Source organism: Aedes aegypti, chromosome 2 (assembly GCF_002204515.2).
Source record: "Aedes aegypti strain LVP_AGWG chromosome 2, AaegL5.0 Primary Assembly, whole genome shotgun sequence".
NCBI classification, from domain to species: domain Eukaryota; kingdom Metazoa; phylum Arthropoda; class Insecta; order Diptera; family Culicidae; genus Aedes; species Aedes aegypti.
Genome location: NC_035108.1, coordinates 2,499,428 through 2,514,240, shown reverse-complemented (window position 1 = coordinate 2,514,240; position 14,813 = coordinate 2,499,428). Strand labels below are relative to the sequence as shown.

The 14,813-nt window shown below is 42.1% G+C and overlaps 1 protein-coding gene across 5 annotated transcripts in view; it reads right to left on the bottom strand.

Moving 5' to 3' along the window:
* Positions 1-14,813, bottom strand: part of LOC5570947 (alpha-tubulin N-acetyltransferase) — a 155,431-nt gene that overhangs the window by 15,107 nt on the left and 125,511 nt on the right. For all 5 annotated transcript variants that reach the window (XM_001653362.2, XM_021839756.1, XM_021839753.1 and 2 more), the window contains exons 3-6: positions 14,242-14,391; positions 13,453-13,697; positions 12,882-12,993; positions 12,471-12,627 (exon numbers count right to left, since the gene is read on the bottom strand). In XM_001653362.2, coding sequence (XP_001653412.2) covers positions 12,471-12,627; positions 12,882-12,993; positions 13,453-13,697; positions 14,242-14,391 — 664 coding nt within the window. The remainder of the gene's footprint in view (positions 1-12,470; positions 12,628-12,881; positions 12,994-13,452; positions 13,698-14,241; positions 14,392-14,813) is intronic.

Genomic DNA, 14,813 nt, shown 5'->3' with positions numbered 1-14,813 from the left:
TGAGCCGATTTTACACTGGTAGAAAAACGTCGAAAGTAACTGAATAAATCGGCTTATCATTTTGTAATATTTTTTTTGTGGGAAATAACAGGAACTCCCTAGTTTTTGAATGCGAGCTTAATGTATGCAAAATTTAAGCGATGTACACGGCGAAAAAAAATTAAAAAGTTGATTAATTTTAAAACAGTTTTAAAAGACAGGTTGTGATTCTTCTGAATTAATTTTCTCAAAACCATATGAAAGTTACTTACGTCGATTTGAAAAAGTAATCGAGATTTAATGCTTGTGTGGTTAAACTGGGTGCATAACTCTAAGATAAACAGATTATCAACATCCTTCAACATCAGTATCGTAAATTCTTCAATAATCACCTTCTTCAATCCCGAAATCAGTGGCATTACGATAGCTTGAAAATTAATGTTGTGCAGGGTCAGGGTATTGAAGACCAGAAATATTCAAATATGCGTTCAGTCAGAGTTGACCAAATGAAAATCTTGAGTACCGGAGAAAATATATTGATCAAATAAGCGGGTTCTGGGACATTCCATATACATACACACTATAGAACAACCTAATAATCAATGAGTTTATTGTATTTGACACTTGGTCCGCTCTGTCTGCACAAAATTTGTTGCAATTTCTGACCACCCATCCAAATATGGTAAATGGGCAAAAATAAAAATCAAATCCATGCATTTGATTGAGTAATATTTATGAATTTCTATTGATGGATGAGAAGAAGAATCATTCCATGTCGAAATCTGACAAAACATTTGAAATGTCTTTTGTTCCTCGCATTTCTCAGCGCGCTGATCGTTTTCGCTGTTATGGTAAAAAGCACTTGGTCCACTCTGGCTGCATACTTTTATCGATTTTTATTGATCATCCAAAGTAAATTTGTTACATATCTCTCGCAGTTTACAGCAATCATCAAATCTGATCGAAGTGAAATGGAGGTAAGGTAATTTCGCATCTAATGTAAAAATAATCTAATTTTGCCATTTGCACTTGGTCCCCTCTGACTAAACGCCAACCAAGTGGAAGTCTGATCATCTATCGTAATGGCAATGATTAATAATTTTTTTTTTTTTTTATTGTAGGTACGTAGGGGGAGATCCCCCAGTGCCGGACAGCACCCAATACCGGACAAAGTCGAAACATTGAGAAATCGTGGTCCAATCAAGATGGTGTATTAGTAGAAAAGAAAGCTATTATGTAGACTAATGTTTGCGTAGAATAACCCATCCTTGAAATATGCATGCCTTTTTTAAAAAGTAGAAAAGTTTGATAATCTTTAAAAAATTGACGTATTCTCTCAATTTTGAGAATATTTAGTAATTATTTGGAATATGAAAAAATACTTTGGATCACGCAAGCATGATCGAACATAATCCTAATTTGATAGTATGAATGTATCTTGTAACATAATTGAACTAAATATGGACAAATTACAATTTTCGTTAAGCACCTCCTGTCCCTCAGTTTCGGACAGCTTGATTTGTTATATGATATCTTTGTAATTATTGCGTCAGTGTCTCAAAATACTTTCATTTTTCATGGGTTCCGTCGATCATAGTATCAAACATGCAATAAAATTAAGAAGAATGAACATTCCGAACAACATCGTAAAATGTGCTATTTTTCATCATATATGGAAGAGGTTTTTGATAGGCATCTCGCAAACTAAGAAAAACTCAAATTATTCTTGTAAATGTTGCAAATGCATTGAATTGGTAATTATAAACTATTTCTATAGTGTATACATTCAATGATGTTTAAATTTGCAGAATTCGAGGCATTTCCAGATCGTGTCCGGTATTGGGTGCCACCTGGGAGGGAGAAACCGATACGAAATTTCTGTACGTCATAGTGAGCCGAGATTCTACTGTCACGAACTGTCACTGTGAGCCCGAATCTTAAACAACGGACAAACATGGAAAAAGCGCGTAATTTTTCAAAACATATTTTTGCATTTCGTCAAATGTGACAAAAAATAGATTGATAAGCTATTCATGCCTATTCAAAAGTAATGTCACGATAGCACTTTTTATTCTGATTGAATAAAAAGTATTCAAATACGAATAATTTTACTACTTCTAATAATGCATAGAAAACTTTGGCCCTTATTTCATGTTTGTCTGAAAAGTTCGAAGGTACACAACAAAAGAAAACTAGCGATTTTCATCAAGTCTGCCTTGATTGTTGTTAGCAAGCTGGAGTTTTCTTGCAGTTTGAAAAAAAATGTGTCATATTTCGTGTGTAGTATCGGTGCCTTCCTCCCAGGGTGCCACCTTTCAAGATCGATCAATTTGGTACTAAAATACATCATCAAAATGCATTGTCAAAATTCATATTTATATTTTCAAATCAAAATCATAATATTTATCATAAATGGGTAACACGAGCCCATAAAATCAATAGTTTTTGAATTATGAATTTAGTGGTTTAAGTGTCCGGTACTGGGGGTTCTCCCCCTACTTTATAACCTAGCACTAATTTCGTACAACAAAGTCGCTCAGATATAACACAAAACAGTATTTCGTGCAACATGCTCAAAAGATAATGATGGGGCGGATTTCGCGATCGATTTCTAAGAAATTTGTTTTAAGTGTTACGTCTATTTTTCTGCAATATATTTAAGCCTGCCATAATGCAAAAATGGCAATTTAGACAAAGAAAGCTCTCAGTTAATAACTGTAAAAAAAACTATGAGAACACAATGCTAAGAAGTAGGCTCTGTCCCAATGGGTACGTAATGCCAAGAAGATAATTTGAAGGTTCGACACTCAGTCAAAGAAAGATGCACAGAGGAATTCGGGGTAAAAGTTTACAGTGGGCTTTTTACAGCTTACTAGAAATAGCACTTGCTTGTTATTCCCCAGACAACCAAAATGTGCGTATAACGAAATCACATGGAGGCTTTGTATGTGCAAAATTTCACTCATAAGATGACGCGAAAAGGCCTTCTACGTACAAAAGTGGAGGCAATATACGTGCATCTTCTTCTTCTTTCTGGCGTTACGTCCCTACTGGGACAGAGCCTGCTTCTCAGCTTAGTGTTCTTATGAGCACTTCCACAGTTATTAACTGAGAGCTTACTATGCCAATGACCATTTTTGCATGCGTATATCGTGTGGCAGGTACGAATATACTCTATGCCCTGGGAAGTCGAGAAAATGTCCAACCCGAAAAGATCCTCGACCGGTGGGATTCGAACCCACGACCCTCAGCTTGGTCTAGCTGAATAGCTGCGCGTTTACCGCTACGGCTATCTGGGCCCCCGTGCATATATTATGTGATGAATAATAACATACAATGCGAGTGTATAAATATTCAACCGATGTAACCTGTGATCTTATGCGATTTAACTTATGATAACAAACGTTGATTTGACAGTCTTCAATGTCTATATTCTAGCTGTAATTGAATGGTACAGTACCAAATTGGATTTTTTTCTATTAACTTTCAGGTATTATTTTGACCTTCCTAATGCATTAAAAAAAGTTACACATTATACATTAAGGGTCAAAAATGACCCACGACTTTGAAACGCTCCCAAAACTCCATCTTTGAACTGATGTTCGTTCCTTTAGCTTTATATGAAAGATATGGAACCCTAGATTTTTTGTGAGTATGGTCATTTTGGACAAATCATAATCAGAAGCTCATACGCGTGTATTGTAGGACGGTTCCAATTTCATGGTTTCTTATTTCGATTTACAAAAGCATCACATAGGCCTCTAACAATTAGATTTGGCCGGATTTGGTTAAAGTATTCCGGAACCGGTTCCGATAAGCAGGCTTGATAGAAACTCCTCTGCGAAGCAAAGAGGAGGCGATTTTGCCGTTTTTCTGAGGAGAAAAAAATAAACTCAAAATTTTCAACACAGATCCTCAAGCGATTCGAGTGAGAGTGCAGAAAAATGCGAGGATTTTTTCAGACACACTCTCTCTCTCTCTCGTTGCGATGCTCACCATCACTCACACTTCAAACGAACTCTCGAGTCTGCCGCCCGAACAGACAGTCCTCGGGGAGTTGTGAGAGCACCCTTTTTTGATGGAATTTAACTCGGTTTTTTTTTGTCCGGCATCTTCCTCGCTCATTTTTCGTTGCCTCGCTGCTTAGCGTTTTTTGGCTCCCTCGCAAAGAGGCACTGGCAGCACGCTGCTCTAGAGTATGTCACCGAACTCTGATGATGTTGAGGAGAATTATCAAGCCTGCCGATAAGGTGTGGACATTTTCAGACCATCATATAGTTCCATCGTGCGACCGCTCAAAAGTCTTAATTTTTCATCCAGATCAAAAATTCTTCTTCATGTTTTTGACGGGGTAGATCCTGTTTTTCTACTTGTGTTCTTATAAGAACTTCTACAGTTATTTACTGCGAGCTTACTTAGCTGATTGACCATTTTTGCATATGTACATCGTGTGGCAGGTACGAAGATACTCTATGTTCTGGTAAGTCGAGAATAACTCTCGAATGCCATTTTTGTTACGGCCAAATTAGGAAAAGGAACAGCAATCACATTTTTGGAATCAGTGCAAATGGGACTCCAGTAAATCCTACAGGAAAACATCCAGAGATTCCTTCGATAATTCCTCTCGTAACAACTCCAAAGACACTTCCAGAGATTTTCAAGAATTCTTTCGAAGATCCCTCCAGGGATTTTACCAGAAATTCCTCCAAATAATCTCTACCGTTATCCCTACAGTAGTTTCCACCGATATTCTAGGGAAGATTTCTTGTCCGCTGCTAGATTTTCTAGAGTGGTTCCGATAGCGTTCCAGAATTACCTGCAGCAATTCGTTCGGGAGTTTTGCCAGGAGTTCCTCCAAGGATTCTTTCAAGGACTATTCCTGGTGGGATATTTCTACAGAGATTCCTCTAGCAATTTCGCCAGGAGCTCCTACCGGAACGCATCCAGTGATTCCTCCATACAATCTTTCAGTAAAATCTTCACTGGGGTTTCTCCAGAAATTTATACAAGGATTTCTTAGGAAACGTTTCCACGAATTTTGCAGAGGGTATTTCAAGGACTGCTCCTGAGTTTCCTCCAAAGATTCTTCGAGCGATTTCTCCTAATATTCATCCAAAAAATCTTTTAGGGATACCACAAGAAATAACTTCATATAGGGATTCATCAAAAGTTATCTTCAGGAATTCTTCCAGGGGTTTTCCTGGTAACCCTTTAGGAATTCCCTTTGAAATTTCTCCAGAATCGCACGGGGTCTCAATAAAATCCGATAGAGTATTCATTTAAGGATTTCTCTAGAAATTCCTACAAAGATTGATCCATGCATTCCTCCAGAAATTTCATCAAATAAGAATTCCTGCCGGGTTTCTTCCGCGATATTTTTTTTAGAGATTCCTGCAGGAACTCCTTTCCCGAACAAGTTTTCTGAGAAATCGCTGGATAAGTTTCTGGAGCAATCCCTGGAGGAACACCTAGAAAAAAAAATCTAAAGTAATCCCTTAAGGAATTCCCGGTAGAACTCCTGGAAGAATCCTTGGAGCAATTCTTGCAGGATCCTATGGGGGGATTCCCGAGGAAATCTCTAGAGGAATTCCCTGGAATATTAAATATTATTTTCGGCTACGCAGTCTTTATTTTTTAAAGACTTTTTTTGAATAAAGAACGATAAAAGGCGTATTTCAAACAGAAAACGCTTAGACAAAAAGCGTAGCCAAGTCTCTACCAGCTCATCTCTGAAACAATTTCAAGAGGAAATGTAGAGATTTTTCTGGAGCAATCCTTTGATAAATTCCTGAAGAAAAAACTGGAGAGATCTCTGCAGGAATGCCTGTAGAGTCTCTGGAGAAATCTCTGAAAGATTATTTGACCTAATAACTGAAGGACTTCTGGATACATATCTGGAGGAATCCTTGGAGTAATCCTTCGAGGTATCCCAGGAAGAATTTCCTGGTGGAATCCAAAGAGAAATCCCCAGAAAAAAACATTTTTTCTGGAGAAATCCTTGGAGCAATCTATGAAGAAGTTTCTGTAGAAATCTCTGGAGGAATTCATGAAAAGTTTAGCCGAAAGCAATTTATGTCGGTTTTAACTGGAGGAATTTTTGTGGATATTTTGCTAATGTAATCCCTGGAGAAATTCTTAGAATATTGTTTGCTGAAATTTCTGCGGGAGTTCATCGGAGAACCTCTGGAGGAATTTCTAGAATCTCCGGAGGAACGAATCCCTGGAGAATCCCTGAAGGTTTACCTGGACAAATGTAAGTCAAATAATTCTGGGAAAACTCCTGGAGGAGATTCTCGAGGAATCCCTTGAGAGATTCGTAAGTTGTAAAAGACCTGGAAGAATTTCTGATGGAATCCTTGGTGTGAACCGTGTAAGAATCCCGAAGGAAATCTTCGGAATAATTCCTGGACGAATCTAGAGTGGACTATTTGGGGATATCTTTGTATGTATTTGTAGAGGAATTCTTGGAGGAAGTTCTTCAGTAATTTTTGAGGAGATTGTTCTAGTGTAACTTCTAGTGGAATTCCTGGAGGAAGCCTTGAAGCAGATCGTTAATTTTAATAAATTTAATCACAACAAAATTTCTGTAAAGAATTACAAAAGTTTCTTAAGTGGGGTTTATCGTTTATCATGAGTAACATTCATCATAATCTAGTTTATAACCTATTTGATGCACACTTCGAGGTATGTAGTGCATACTTTTGGGCATTTAATCATTAGCCAATGAATGAATGATCATTAATAATTGATTAATCATAAAAATAGTGAATAAATGGTTTTGGAAATGCCCAGAACACCTTGAAATATTCAACGGATATGTCATTCAGTTGAAAATAATCAGCTTTGCCTATAATTAAAGAAAAAAGTCAAAATGGGAAAGCGTTTTCATGATTATTAACTTAGAGCTCTGCTTTGAAGATATCTTTGCAAGAACCCGTGCAGAGATTTTCCCGAAGGTAGATTTTCTAGAAATCTCTGAAGAAATACCGGAAGAAATCGTTTGGAAAATCCTTGGAGAAATCTTCGGGGAAATTCCGAAATTATCCTGGAAGAATTTCTGAAACAGATCCTGGAGAACTGCCTGAAAAAAAAAAATCCAGTAAATATTTTACTGGAGGAATCACTGGATCACATTTCTTGCTGGAACACCTTGCGAAATCTATAATGTTCATGCAGAAATCCTTGGAGAAATGCCTTGTCATATCTGTGGAGGAATTGCTGAAGGTATCCCTGGAGTCCTATCAGAACCGGTATAAAATGTCTCGTGTTGAACAAAAATTCCTCCTGGAATCATTGGCAAAAGCCCTAGTGGAATCGCTGGATTACAGTAGATCTACTGTTTGGTATTTTTTGGAGACATCTTTAACGAAAATCTTGGAGAAAATCCTAGCAAAAATCTATAAACGAATCATCAGATAAGCAACTGGAAGAGTTAGCACTTTCTTGAGAAATTTCTGTAAATATCTTTGAAGGAATTCCTCGTGGATTCTCAAAAGTTATTTCTGTGGTTATCCGAAAAAAAAACTGCTGTTCAGTGGAATACCTATAAGTAAATGCGAAACCGAATTAAGTGCTATACAATTACCGGAAGTCGAGTCTAGTACACGATACTGCAGACGGCCTTACAGTTGAGGTCGAAATACGCGTATCTGTCAAAGGATACACACTCTATTGGAATTAAATGATGTAGTACTAAATTCTGTTTCTCATTTACTCAAATCAGATTAAATCCTCGACGGTGGTATGTTGTTAATTTCGATTTTTCGGGAAAACCGTAAAACCACTAAACAAACTCACGAAGGAGTCTTCGAAATAATAACTCGAGGAATCTTTGGGCTAACACCGGAAATAATTTCTGACTTATTTCTTGAAGAAGCTCATGAAAAATACATACAGCAATCCGAGAAATAATACTTGTCGTAAAACAAGGAATGCACAAAAAATCTTAGAAATATCCTTAGTGAAATGCTTTGTCAAATTCTCTAAAAAATCCTTACGATATCTCTTGGGTTTGTATGTTTTCTTGGCGCGGTAAATGGCTGGGCATGGCGTACCATTGGTACCTCGCGTACCTGCAGGAATAAAATAGACCCCTTTGTGCGGTCCTTAGCCTTTTGCCCAGCAACTCCTATCCCTACCTCCTCGTGGTACTGGCCGGGGTACGAGTAACCTTGGGGAAGATCGGGTAACCAACCCCCGGTGGGAACTTTGGTCGTATGCTGACAGGGAAGGGGGGGTTTGCTTTTGCAAACCTGGAGCGTCTGTACTCCACGTTAGGAGCGGCTCACAACAGCGTCTGTTCCCCATGTCAGGGGCGGCTGATCATCGTCCGAGTGCCAGAGAAGGACTCTAAGCTAAACTGCGCACTATGGCCCTCCGAACATTTAGGGGGAATGGTCCTCCGGAAATCTAGGGGGTTGGTGTCAGGCCCTGCGAGCCAGCCGTAAAAACACATCAGCACAGGAACGTCAACGAGAGAATACGGACCGGAACAATCGGCAAAGACCACAGCGACGAAAATGGACTAGCGATTGGAAACTCGGTACGTGGAACTGCAAATCTCTCAACTTCATTGGAAGTACTCGCATACTCTCCGATGTACTGAAGACCTGCGGTTTCGACATCGTAGCGCTACAGGAGGTGTGCTGGACAGGAGCATTGGTGCGAACGTTTAGAGGTAATCATACCATCTACCAGAGCTGCGGCAACACACGCGAGCTGGGAACAGCTTTTATAGTGATGGGTGATATGCAAAGGCGCGTGATCGGGTGGTGGCCGATCAATGAACGAATGTGCAAGTTAAGAATCAAAGGCCGATTCTTTAATTTCAGCATAATCAACGTGCATAGCCCACACTCCGGAAGCACTGATGATGACAAGGACGCATTTTACGCGCAGCTCGAACGCGAATACGACCGCTGACCAAGCCACGACGTCAAGATCATCATAGGAGATTTGAATGCTCAGGTTGGCCAGGAGGAGGAGTTCAGACCGACGATTGGAAAGTTCAGCGCCCACCGGCTGACGAACGAGAACGGCCTACGACTGATAGATTTTGCCGCCTCCAAGAACATGGCCATTCGTAGCACCTATTTCCAGCACAGCCTCCCGTATCGGTACACCTGGAGATCACCTCAGCAGACAGAATCGCAAATCGACCACGTTTTGATCGATGGACGGCACTTCTCCGACATAACCGACGTCAGAACCTATCGTGGCGCCAACATTGACTCCGACCACTACCTGGTGATGGTGAAACTGCGCCCAAAACTATCCGTCATCAACAATGTACGGTACCGACGCCCGCCCCGGTACAATCTCGAGCGGCTGAAACAACCGGATGTCGCCAATGCGTACGCGCAGCATCTTGAGGCAGCGTTGCCGGATGAGGGCGAGCTCGATAGGGCCCCTCTTGAGGACTGCTGGAGGACAGTCAAAGCAGCCATTAACGACGCTGCCGAAAGCGTTGTCGGATATGTGGAACGGAGCTCAAGAAACGATTGGTTCGACGAGGAGTGCCAAGAGGTTTTAGAGGAGAAGAATGCAGCGCGGGCTGCAATGCTGCAGCATGGTACGCGGCAAAACGTGGAACGATACAGACTGAAGCGGAAACAGCAAACCCGCCTATTCCGGGACAAAAAGCGCCGCCTGGAAGAGGTGGAATGCCAAGAGATGGAGTTGCTGTACCGTTCTCAAGAAACGCGGAAGTTCTATCAGAAGCTCAACACATCCCGCAAAGGCTTCGTGCCGCGAGCTGAGATGTGCCGGGATAAGGATGGGAGCATCTTGACGGACGGACGCGAGGTGATCGAAAGGTGGAAGCAGCACTACGATGAACACCTGAATGGCGCAGAGAACACAGGCACAGAAGGTCAGGACAGCGAAGGCGATGGCTACGTCAGCACAGCGGATAGCGGAAATCAACCAGCTCCCACGATGGGGGAAGTTAAGGATGCCATTCAACAGCTCAAGAACAACAAAGCCGCTGGCAAGGATGGTATCGGAGCCGAACTCATCAAGATGGGCCCGGACAGGTTGGCCGCTTGTCTGCATCGGCTGATAGTCAGAATCTGGGAAATGGAACAGCTACCGGAGGAGTGGAAGCAAGGCGTTATATGCCCTATCTACAAAAGGGCGACAAACTGGAGTGTGAAAATTATCGTGCAATCACCATCCTAAACGCCGCCTATAAAGTGCTATCCCAGATTCTCTTCCGTCGTCTATCACCTATAGCAAACGAGTTCGTGGGAAGTTATCAAGCAGGTTTCATCGACGGCCGCTCGACAACGGACCAGATCTTTTCCGTGCGGCAAATCCTCCAGAAATGCCGTGAGTACCAGGTCCCTACGCACCATTTGTTCATCGATTTCAAGGCGGCATACGATAGTATCGACCGCATAGAGCTATGGAAAATCATGGACGAGAACAGCTTTCCCGGGAAGATTGATCAGAGCAACGATGGACGGTGTGCAAAACTGCGTGAAGATCTCGGGCGAACACTCCAGTTCGTTCGAGTCTCGGCGGGGACTACGACAGGGCGATGGACTTTCGTGCCTGTTGTTCAATATTGCGCTTGAAGGTGTCATGCGGAGAGCCGGACTTAACAGTCGAGGCACGATTTTCACGAGATCCGGACAATTTGTTTGCTTCGCGGACGACATGGATATTATTGGGAGAAAATTTGAAACGGTGGCAGATTTGTTCACCCGCCTGAAACGCGAAGCAACAAGAGTCGGGCTAATGGTGAATGCGTCGAAAACAAAGTACATGCTGGTTGGCGGAACTGAGCGCGACAGGACCCGCCTAGGAAGCAGTGTTACGATAGACGGGGATACCTTCGAGGTGGTGGACGAGTTCGTCTACCTCGGATCCTTGTTGACGGCTGACAACAATGTTAGTCGGGAAATACGAAGGCGCATCATCAGCGGAAGTCGTGCCTACTATGGGCTCCAGAAGAAACTGCGGTCAAGAAAGATTCACCCCCGCACCAAATGCACGATGTACAAAACGCTCATAAGACCGGTAGTCCTCTATGGGCATGAGGCGTGGACTATGCTCGAGGAGGACTTGCAAGCTCTTGGGGTTTTCGAACGCCGAGTGCTAAGGACGATCTTCGGCGGCGTGCAGGAGAACGGCGTGTGGCGGCGAAGGATGAACCACGAGCTCGCTCAACTCTACGGCGAACCCAGTATCGTGAAGGTAGCTAAAGCTGGAAGGATACGCTGGGCAGGGCATGTTGCAAGAATGCCGGACAACAACCCTGTAAAGATGGTGTTCGCCACGAATCCGGTCGGAACAAGAAGGCGTGGGGCGCAGCGAGCTAGGTGGATTGACCAGGTACACCAGGACCTGGAGAGCGTGGGTCACAGCCGAGGATGGAGAGAAGCGGCCATGAACCGAGGGAATTGGCGAAATATTGTTGGCGAGGCTTTATCAAGATAATTGATGTAAAGCCAAATAAGTAAGTAAGTATGTTTTCTTGGTTCCTGTTTTGACAAATTTTCGGTTCCTGTTCAGTCTCTTTTTGCAGTCCTGAGGTCTCTAAAGTTCCTAGGCACGGTGTGCAATATTAAGAAGGTGATGTATTCCAAAGGCTGGCAGCTACTAGACGACGTCATTCCAAATTTGTAAAAAAAAATGTAGTAGTCCGATCAGGCATTGTACAATTCGTTCTCATTTGATTTTGAAGCACGATCAAAGCAAGCGAAGAAAAATATCCTATCCATAGCGGTCCATGATCGGCAAGTTGTAACAAGGTTGATAAACAACAGCTGCGAACGAGAGTGCTATAATAAAACCAATTTCTCTCGCTTTTTTTACCATTGGGGTTGGTGCTTTATTTTACTGGACTAATAAACAATCCCAGAAAATCTTAAACAGTACTGTTATCCCCTGATCTAATCAGAGATGTAGCAGAAGATGACAGCCAGGTTCTCATGATGTGTTGTGGATCATGATTGTTACAGATAGCGATAAGTGAGAGTTATCCTCAATTTTATCAATCCATGTGTATGGTGCGATAGGAATGACGTCACATGCTTGCAATAAAATTTGATGTTTATACTAGTAAAGAGGCTGCCTTGTTATTTTTGTACGCCGTGGTTTCAAGGTATTTCATTCGCTACTAGCCCTAAACAGCGTGCAAGATGCTTTTCCATACATTCCACAGACGTCCACCAGATTTGCATTTTAATGGCTTTTGGTGTGGTGTTGAGCGCTGTACATTACAAAGCTGTTATCACACTCAATTCCAACTTTTCACCAAGTAACAGTCAAAAAAAAAAAAAAGATTAAACTTTAATCCTAGTAAGCGGAAGTTTGCCTGCCGAAGTAAAAGAGAACAGCAAAAACTAGAAATCAAGGCCTGCTGGAATGGAATGCTAGTGCTCGTTAAACGATTGTCATCAAATTTAGTAGCCGGTAAACGTTAGGAGGACAAGCACCTAGCCATTAGGATGTATCTAATATGGGTTGTTCTTTTTTCTAGTTACCTGTGCCATACTGCAGGATGGTCGTTTTGCCGCATAGCGACCCACCGGGGGTTGCTGGACGACTGGCGGGGATACGACCTGCTGACGCGTTTGCGAGCTGGACCTCAGCTGTTCCCCGACGGTGGTGAATGTGGGCCCGAAGAGGTTCGTGTTAGGACTGTTGTTGGGTTGTGGGTGATGAGGCGGTTGGTTGTTGATTGATTGCGGTGAATTTTGATGGTTAGAAAGAGAAACAGTGGGAATTAAGCATTGTGAAAGGTATTAGTTACACCCATAATCATGATGTGTCGGTTTTTGTGATTATAATAGGTAATCGCCTGTAAACCTTCCCTTGGAATAAAAGCACCCAAGTGAGTTAATTTTAGGCGTGATTTTCAATTATTTTTAATCAAGATATTACGATAGCTTTACCTGGCGGTGATGTGCATGCGACGACCATCTATGTCCGAGGCGTGATGCTTGTTGGCGAAGAAACCCTCATACACGACGAAATTGTTCATTTGCGGTATCTTCTTGTAGAGTCCTGTAAATGCACGGGGTGACGAAAGCACACGAGAAGGAAGAAGAAATCCATTAGAGTGTAAAATTTACAGTATTGCAGTGGAGAAACTTGGATAACAAATTGCTTCCACGGGGTATTTAGTCAGACATAGTGGGCCTTGCGTGACGAAGCCTGTTTGCTCAGTTGGCCATACGTGTCTACAACGACGGCGACGGCTGATGGTTGGTTAGATGCAACGCCTCCTGCGATCTAAATGAATTTCTTCCGGCCAGTGCGGAAAAGTGAAACAAATATTTGCCTTGATAAAACAGCGATAAGCATCCTTTCCGAACGTGGAAGCATGCTCCTGTGGTCATCGTGGTGGCTCCATTTGCAGGTTAGGCAGCATGAATTTCCCGCCAAACTACATTAGCGGAAATAACTAGTTGCGCTGACTATGCCCCTTCTATTATAATTCGTTTAAAAGCTCCCTGCACTCACCATAATGCTTCTGCAGGAATCCGAGCAGCTTCTCCGACGGTCGATCGATGGCCATCTCTTCCGGATGGATGTTTTCCTCCTTGAGCATGTGGTCGAACAGCTCCCGACCCAATCCGCCGCGTTGTCGCGACTCGTGCACGTAGAAATCCAGCACGCAGGGCGCCGTCACATTCACCGTCTCGCCATTTTGGTCGAACACGTACAGGGATTTGCGGCCGACTTTCAGAATGCCCACTACCAGTCCACTATGGGTGTGTGTGTTTGTGCGTTCCGGCGATACCGCGACAGATTGGAAAAGGAAAAGCGAAACAAAGGACATTAGAATTCTGATTCACATCACTGTCGCTTACTTCGCAAGAATTCAATCTCGTGCTGCATGAAAGCGAAATTAGGTCGCATAACACGCAATGCTTTTCATTTATTGTACTTGTATGAGGAAAACTAGGCTTCTTTTTCATTTCGCTAATCGACCAGGTTTTTAAGAACAGGTCTTTATATTTTTTTATTATAATTGCTACTGGACAAAAAATATAAACCCTGTTTAAAGGAATTATTTCTGAAATGCGTGTCATTTGTGACTAATGTTCATTCGTCATCTAAAGTTGCTGTCGAGCACAGCAGGCTTGAACAATTTGATAGTCATACTTATGTAGTTGAATTGGACCATAGCAACCTATCAATTCTGTAGGCTACTTAGAGGTAATTATTTTTTTTCCTTAGAACTTGATATTAAAAAGGACAAAACAAACTTAATTGAAACTTATCCCCATCATCGATTTGTATACTTACTGTTTTTGATTCGATTCAAACATCAGATAGATGTGGTGATCGGAGTTGCGCAGCTTCTGTGACGTCGTCACCGGATTCGACAATCCCTGTGCTTGTGCAGACAGTTGACCGACAAAGTTGATGATTTCGGAGATTTGTGCGGTGGCATCGCTGCAAATGAATAAGAAGTGGTAACAAGTTAGTTTTTTTTTGTTTAGAGCATGTAATAAAATTACAACAATCGCCCATTGTCAAAATAGTTTATGACCACTACCAAAATTGAAGATCGTGTGAATTTCTAATCGCTCGTTATAAATACATTGGATCTAGAAGCGATGCGCCGTAACGAGTCCGTATTTGGAGCCGTGGAGCTCATTGATCATATGCGCATAAACAGTACGACCATATCCGGAATAAAACGTATCGGAGCGGGGGTGTACTCGTTTCCCTTTCGAAGCTTTAGAAGATTTTTATTATTCATCGGAAATTGGCCGCATTTGGGTGATGATCCTTCCCCATTTGGGGTTATCTCCACCGGCTGTGGAAAATGGCGTGGTGTTGATTTATTAATGAGCCATTAATGGAATAGCTCT